General features: G+C 32.3%; 3 protein-coding genes across 3 annotated transcripts; 1 reads left to right on the plus strand and 2 right to left on the minus strand.

The window, feature by feature from the left end:
* Positions 1-1,923: 1,923 nt before the first annotated feature.
* Tsp_05402 (golgi-associated PDZ and coiled-coil motif protein-containing protein) lies at positions 1,924-3,370 on the minus strand. Its single transcript, XM_003371694.1, has 3 exons — positions 3,119-3,370; positions 2,208-2,349; positions 1,924-2,111 (listed from the first exon to the last, which is right to left on the minus strand). The coding sequence occupies exons 1-3, from the start codon at positions 3,368-3,370 to the stop codon at positions 1,924-1,926; spliced, it is 582 nt and encodes a 193-aa protein (XP_003371742.1).
* Positions 3,371-3,382: 12 nt separating this feature from the next.
* On the minus strand, positions 3,383-5,240 carry Tsp_05401 (ubiquitin-conjugating enzyme E2 1). The gene is made up of 4 exons (XM_003371695.1): positions 5,181-5,240; positions 5,067-5,133; positions 4,271-4,398; positions 3,383-3,547 (listed from the first exon to the last, which is right to left on the minus strand). Exons 1-4 carry the CDS (start codon positions 5,238-5,240, stop codon positions 3,383-3,385), a joined length of 420 nt encoding a protein of 139 aa, XP_003371743.1.
* A 979-nt stretch (positions 5,241-6,219) lies between these two features.
* Tsp_05400a (conserved hypothetical protein) lies at positions 6,220-6,889 on the plus strand (the record flags this gene model as incomplete). The annotated part of the gene is made up of 2 exons (XM_003371696.1): positions 6,220-6,391; positions 6,756-6,889. Coding segments are annotated over exons 1-2 (306 nt in total), but the record flags the coding sequence as incomplete, so codon positions are not given.
* Positions 6,890-6,914: the final 25 nt, after the last annotated feature.

A 6,914-nucleotide genomic window follows, 5' to 3' on the forward strand; every position in this document is an offset into this window, starting at 1 on the left:
TACATTATTTTTCAAATTTCTACCTATCTGTTCCAATACTAGAATACGAGCGAAATTTAAAACTTTTGCCATTTGATATGAACAAATTTGAATTTATATCTCACGAAAAAGGAACAAAAATTTTTTTCATGAATACTAACCAAATAAATATTTCAAATAATTGCCAATTCGAATAATTTGTTAACGGTACGTTGATTTGTTTTGTTACGTATAAATGCTTGAAAACAAGCGAACAGCATGAAATCTATTTGCAAATACAAAAAGTTGAATGGATGATGAATCCTTTTCATCTGATTAATGTGCATTCATTCAAGCTGTGTAAGCAAGCTCTCAAAGATAGAAAACCAAAAACACAAAATAATTTGCCATATCGTAAATGATAAAAATTTCAAAAAAAAGAAAAGCAAAAAAAAAGAATTTCAAAAATTTGATCCAATATGATTCCAGTGATCACTGAAAGATGATGAATAATCTGCTCAGGAGATCAAAGTTTTAATAAAGTTATTAAAATTGTTGGACAGCTGCTACTTGGTGACTTCAACTGCATCATCTACTGAGGAAGGAGCAACAGCGGAGAGAGTTAACATTAGCAAAAAATTTAAAAAGTTGTCAATAACCCCTCTGTGGATGTGTGCATTATTTATTTATAACTTTATACATGTGTTTTCACAAACTGTCATAGCCGTGTTTGCAGTTAAATTATTATTATTATTATTTTTATTAGCATGCGATTACTTCGTAAAATTGGCAAAGAAGTGCTAGACTCTATTGGGCAATTGTAACTGAAATTGCTTGCACATTACAGACAGTGATTACGAGCCGCTGCAAAGTCGATTCTCGTTCGCAACAAGGCTTAACTGCTTAAGAATGAAGAAAAGCGGCTTTTTTCCACTGTTGTATTCACGTGAGCGAATTTTCCATTTTCATCGCATATTGCTATGCGTATGCAAGCGCGCTCAGCTGCACTTTTAGCTTCGAAGCTTGACAGCACGTCCACCAGGTCCCGACGGACGTGCATGTCCAATGAACAATTTGATAATCTGCGGCCGAACCGTTTTGGCGCATCGTTCAGCAATTAGTGAACCAAACGATCGAAAATTTTCTCCTCATCGCTCTTGCTGAAAAGCTAGCTGATTTTCCTATTTCATTTTCCAACCAGTCATCTTGCTCTTTTTTTCTTTTCAAATAAAAAAAAATATGCTCATGTATCATGTTGCATAATTTACGAGAATTAATCTGTCACCATGAAATAAAAAAAATAAACATACTGCACATTTTCCTACTATTGGGAAAACATTGTCAAAAATGAATATCATATTTTGAGCTTAATAAATTGAATTATCAAAACATAGTTCAAAAAAAACAGATAAAGCCGCACAGGAGAAATTCATGCTTTAATCGTTGATGGAAAAGTTTATATCAAAGATTTCATTATCAATTTAAATGTGAAAGTATAATTATTTCACGATAGTGAATACCACGCTAGTGAAAGCTCGTATTTATTTCACAGCACAAGGAAATGAAGAACATTTATCGAATTATTTTAAAATAAAGATTATCAACTGTAAATGCGCGAACATGTTAAAGAGGTTGCAATACAATACAACTGTATCTTGCAATACAACAGAGCATGTTATAATTGAATCATAAAATATTTGTCAATGTTTCAAATTGTCCTCAGAGAAACTTGATGCAGCATAAATAAATCTATTTCATAATTTTGTTTTCATGAAATGGAATCTTATTTTAAAAATACATTGATTATCATCATTATTTGAAAACAAATCTGAATAGAAAAGCGGAGAAAGCATAATTTTTTTCCAATGTGAAATGCAGATATACGTGCGTGCGTAAATGTGTGTAAAAATTCGTGCTGTCTTGTTATTTTCTTTAATTATTTGTTAATTTGAAAACATGCAATAATTAATTCTGATAAAAGCGCACCAATTCACGCAATGAAAAAGATACTGGCCCATCTTTGCTAAAGTTCATAATCGAAATGTGGAAGACTGATTGATATTTTATGATTGGAATGGAAATGCTTAATAACAGAATGTTTTGTGTCCATATTAGACAACAGTGACTGATCATTAAAAGGAAAACTTTTATACCTTAAAAATTTACATTATACAAGAAGCAAATATTTATGAATAATTCAAACAGTGACGTGTGTTGAACATCAGAATAATAATATATACATATCTTACTGTATATGTAACCTGCATCAGTTATGTTGCTTGTAAATTTAGCAAATGTTCTGTGCATGCTATTATCAAAATTGAAATAGGCTAAAGTTTCAAAACAACAAAGCAAACAAAATGTACAAACACAACAATCCGTGCGCAATTTCTGAAAATTAAATAACGAACTACACTAAATAATATAAAGTGAGAAACTACTTGCTGTTCGTTTAATTTACATGATTAAAATAATTTCTTCTCAAAGAATACAAATTCAATTATTTATCAACTTTAGTATCAATGACGTGCGAAAGAGCCATACAATTTCAGCTTGAAGCAGATCTAATCTACATACGTCAGAAAATGTTCGACTTAAGAACAATAGAGTGATGCTGTCGTGGTTTTTTCTGCCAATGAGTGCTCATTTCAAAAATTTGAAAAACAAAAAAGCATTTCCACCATCCCATATTCAGTTAGATTTCACAGCATGCATTTTAGCAGTACAAATTAATTAGAAACGACGGTTGATTAAAAACGCGTTTCGGTCGTAGTAAAGATGATCAGAAATGATTAGAAAATCTCTTGTAATTTCCAGCAATATAATATTATTATTGAAATATGTAAAATTTTGCAGACCAACATACTGCATTACCCATGAGTTGAAGATTGTCTTTTGGATTCTGTAGATTTTTGAAAACCATTTAATGATTATTAATTTTCACATTAAAATACATTCATAATAATATAAATAAAGCTTCAACAAAGAGCATTAAATAAATAAAAATAAATTAACAGACGTTTCTACACACACACACACACACACGCACACACACATGTGGGCGTGCAGATTGCTAAACAGATAGAGCAATTATGAAATACTAGTTAAAATAATTAAACTCTATAAACCATATTCGAATCATTCCAAAAAACGGAAATACCTGGTAAGACTGGTTAGCATGAAAAAGGCTCTGACATTTATGAATAAGACGAGCGAAAGCAGCGCTCAAAATGGTCAACTTCCGACGACCGTGTAGGGTTAGCTCCAATTGCTCAATATCTACTTGACCAAGCAGAAGGTCCAGATCAACAAAAGCCCTATCAAATTGTTTTTCAACTTGCTCCAGCGATGCATAAAAGCAAACCCCTTGTTGCGCCTGGTCTCCAGTTAAAGCATCTGTCGGCCTCGCCATGAGCCGTTGCCGTTAGCCTGTGTCCAACGTTTCGATAACGGCTACTGATGAGCAGTGACCATAAACAGAAGCGTTGAGCAAAGAAAGACGACAAATTGCGCCTACTCGACTCAGTAACCAACGATGGCAATAAACTGCAATGAAATTAAGCGCGCAGCGCTGAGGACCCAGAAGGAGCTAAGAAAAATCTTTAGCTTCCAGGGCGGCGCAGTTGTTGTTGCCAGTGAATGTGACATGCAAGAAGACATAACTAAGCCCTTTTCGGTCGATAGCTGCTTACTAACTTAAAAGCAATGCCTGCTTTCTTTCTGTTGCTAATAATTCCGGAAACTTTGTCCCTTACGTTATTTCGACTTGAGTATAAACCCACTCACTGCCCATAATTTTTTCTGTTTTAAAATTTCAACACCTTCAAATATTAAAACTAAAATTTATCCAAAAAGCAGCAATAATAATTATTCCAATTGATATGTACAAAATATCACTGATGAAATTTAACAGTGGAATATATGAATTTACACAACATGAATTCAAAAATTATTTTCTTTGCAATTCAATGATTACTTCACTGTCGGATGCACTGATGCGTGTAGTACATTGTGTCCTTAACAATTACGCAAGCATAAAAGACTATACGAGATTGTTTTTTAATAAATAAACATTTTTCAGTATTTTGCCCTACGTACGCGTCAGCCGCAAGACTCATGTTACTTATGCACTTTTGAAAATTTAAACTTTACTCAAAACTAAGAAAACTCATACATTTACAAAAGCAAAAACGGCCGCTAAAAACAGTAATAGAATGATGAAATTATATGAATTAAAAATAAAATATGAATGTTGATATTTCAATAGTCTAATATTAAACCAGAATTGATATCATTTTAGCTATTTACAAACTTCTGACATATTGTTTTGTTCCAATTTTAATGAGTAGTTAAAGAAATTTACAGCATGACTGAGTAAACACTTGCAGCAAATAAGCGGAATGTTTGCTATAAAATACACACATCTATTTTTGGTTGATACTAAATATTCAAGAATAATAAAATACTTCATTAATACAATTGTAATATGCCTGCCTATTGCAAGAGTGGCTGAAACTTATTTTGCAAGTACAAGCTCCCTGTGCATCTATTGCACAGACGAGAAAATAATCTGTCAATAGATGACGTCATTTGTTTAATCATAAAGAATGAAATTTTAAAATGCATCATTATGCATTTTGCCAATCTGTTCAATTTAATCATTAAGAACATACAGCGCGTCGGAATGACAAAAAATAAAGAAATAACCTACACAGTTATTAAAACATTTTTCATTTTCTTCTGCATGCAAGAAATTGGACCTGGACTTTTTGTGTTAGGTAAATTATTCTTGAACGTTGACAAATTTCACAGAACTGTTCTGTAATTAGTACTTTTGTTTGTTTTTCAAATGTGAGATACACTATGATTCATGCAAACAGTTTTTTCTCATTTTACCAAATCAAAAAAAAAAACAATTCATCATTTTGCACATTTACAAATGTGATAAATCACACAATAAGCATTTCATAGCGTGATTTATCCACTTTTCTTTTAGAATTTAAATAATCAGTTCCACTACAATTCGTCAATAAATGTACTGAGAGCAGTTCAGATGGATCACTTAAACTAATTTTTTGAAAATCGCACGATCTGTTACCGTAATATACTTACATAGAGTTCTGTATTATTGACTACAATTTTTCTGTATTTCAAATGTTGCAAAACTTTTAAAATCTTAAATCGCATTTAAATAAATTAATAAATTTTAATAAATATTCAACGATTTCGATATTTGAATGTATTGCATTCAATGGATGCTCTAGTTCTACTACAGAATACATAAAAGAATAGGCATCAACAATTTTAATTAATTTACGTCATTAAATAAATATAATATGTTTTTTGTCTATTTAATTTTTATCTCATGCTTCTCTTTCGAAAAACAAAAGCGTACACTTTCCCACAGTATAAGTAAAACAGTGTTCAACAAGTTTTATAGGTATGACAGAAGAAGAACGTTGTATTCTATGTGCTATCCTTACCGGAAATCATGAGTTATTAAAGAACATAGGTAGGGGTGTAGGTGGAATAGCCATCAATTGATTCGCGTTTGCTTTTGCTAGATGTACTGTAGTGAGAACTGCTCATTTGAATTCAGGCAAAACTTTTACAGAAATACACTTACGAAAAGCAAAATTCCGTACATGAAATTAAATGAAAATTACATGCAAACGTTTATGCATTGGCTGGTGGACGCAATATACTGCATAAAATTTAGAGAAATAAATTATCATACGAAGCAAATGTAAAATTATCAATCACTAATAATTAGTCTTTTTCTTATAATAATTGCATGATCATGCATAATCAACAAGTGAATTGCATAAAAGAGTTCGCCTACTTTTCACTGTACTAATAAAATTTGCATAATGATACGAATGAAACATAAACGATCCGTTTTCCATACCTTCAGGATATTACGGGAGCATGGGAGGTTACAGTAATTACTGGCAACAACCATACTATGGAAATAGTTACGTATATGGCAATAATATGTACGGATACGGATACGGATACGGAAACGGATATGGATATGGTAGTGGATACGGGTACGGAAGTAACCCATACGGATATGGAAATAATCAAGGATACGGTAGTGGTTCATATGGATACGGTGTTGGTTCTTATGGATATGGAAATAATCCGGGATATGGGTACGGAGCGAACTATAATTATAATAACAATAACCAGCAAAACCCTGCACCATCGTCAAACTTTGATTATACAAACGGTAAGGCATTCGGCGGCAGCAATTCAGGAATGTCTAGCGGTGGAAGCTGTTCAACTCATGAAGAATGTGGTGAACAAACAGTATGTAGTGGAGGAAGTTGCGTTGCTGGATATCCAGGTCAAAAATGTTCAAGCCAAAGTGAATGTGGACCTGATTCACCCTGCCGTTACGGAAGATGTTGGAGCCCTGCTGCTAGTGGTGGTAATGAAAAATAATTTATACTAAATTTTATCCCTCATTCAGTAATATAATAAAATAATGTGACCACTTTTCTAATTAATAACAGTATCTATTAATTATATAAATAATACATTTTTGAAAAGATCACAGCAGTAATCAAAATAATCAAATTACATCCATTGAAATTTTCGAAAGATACAAATGCAATTCAATATTGAAATATTCTAAAATATTACAGCAAAAAATCTGTTTCATTTCCACATATATTGTTTATGCTCATTTTTGTAATTCATGAAACTTCATTCACACATTATATTTCATTCTGGATAAAGAATTAAAAGTAAAAGTACATATAGGAAGTTAAATTAATGTGCATTTTTTTCAGATGGTAGTACCGGAAATCAATGTAACAGTTCAGACCAGTGTGAAGAGCACGAGATCTGGCATATGGAACATGCTCATCTGCAATGCCATCTACAACAAAGTGCTCAGGAGATGAAGAATGTCCAGGGGGGGGATGTAAATAAGATTTCTGCTGGTTTCC

The sequence above is a fragment of the Trichinella spiralis genome, assembly GCF_000181795.1.
Source record: "Trichinella spiralis strain ISS 195 chromosome Unknown Scfld9, whole genome shotgun sequence".
Taxonomy (NCBI): Eukaryota; Metazoa; Nematoda; class Enoplea; order Trichinellida; family Trichinellidae; genus Trichinella; species Trichinella spiralis.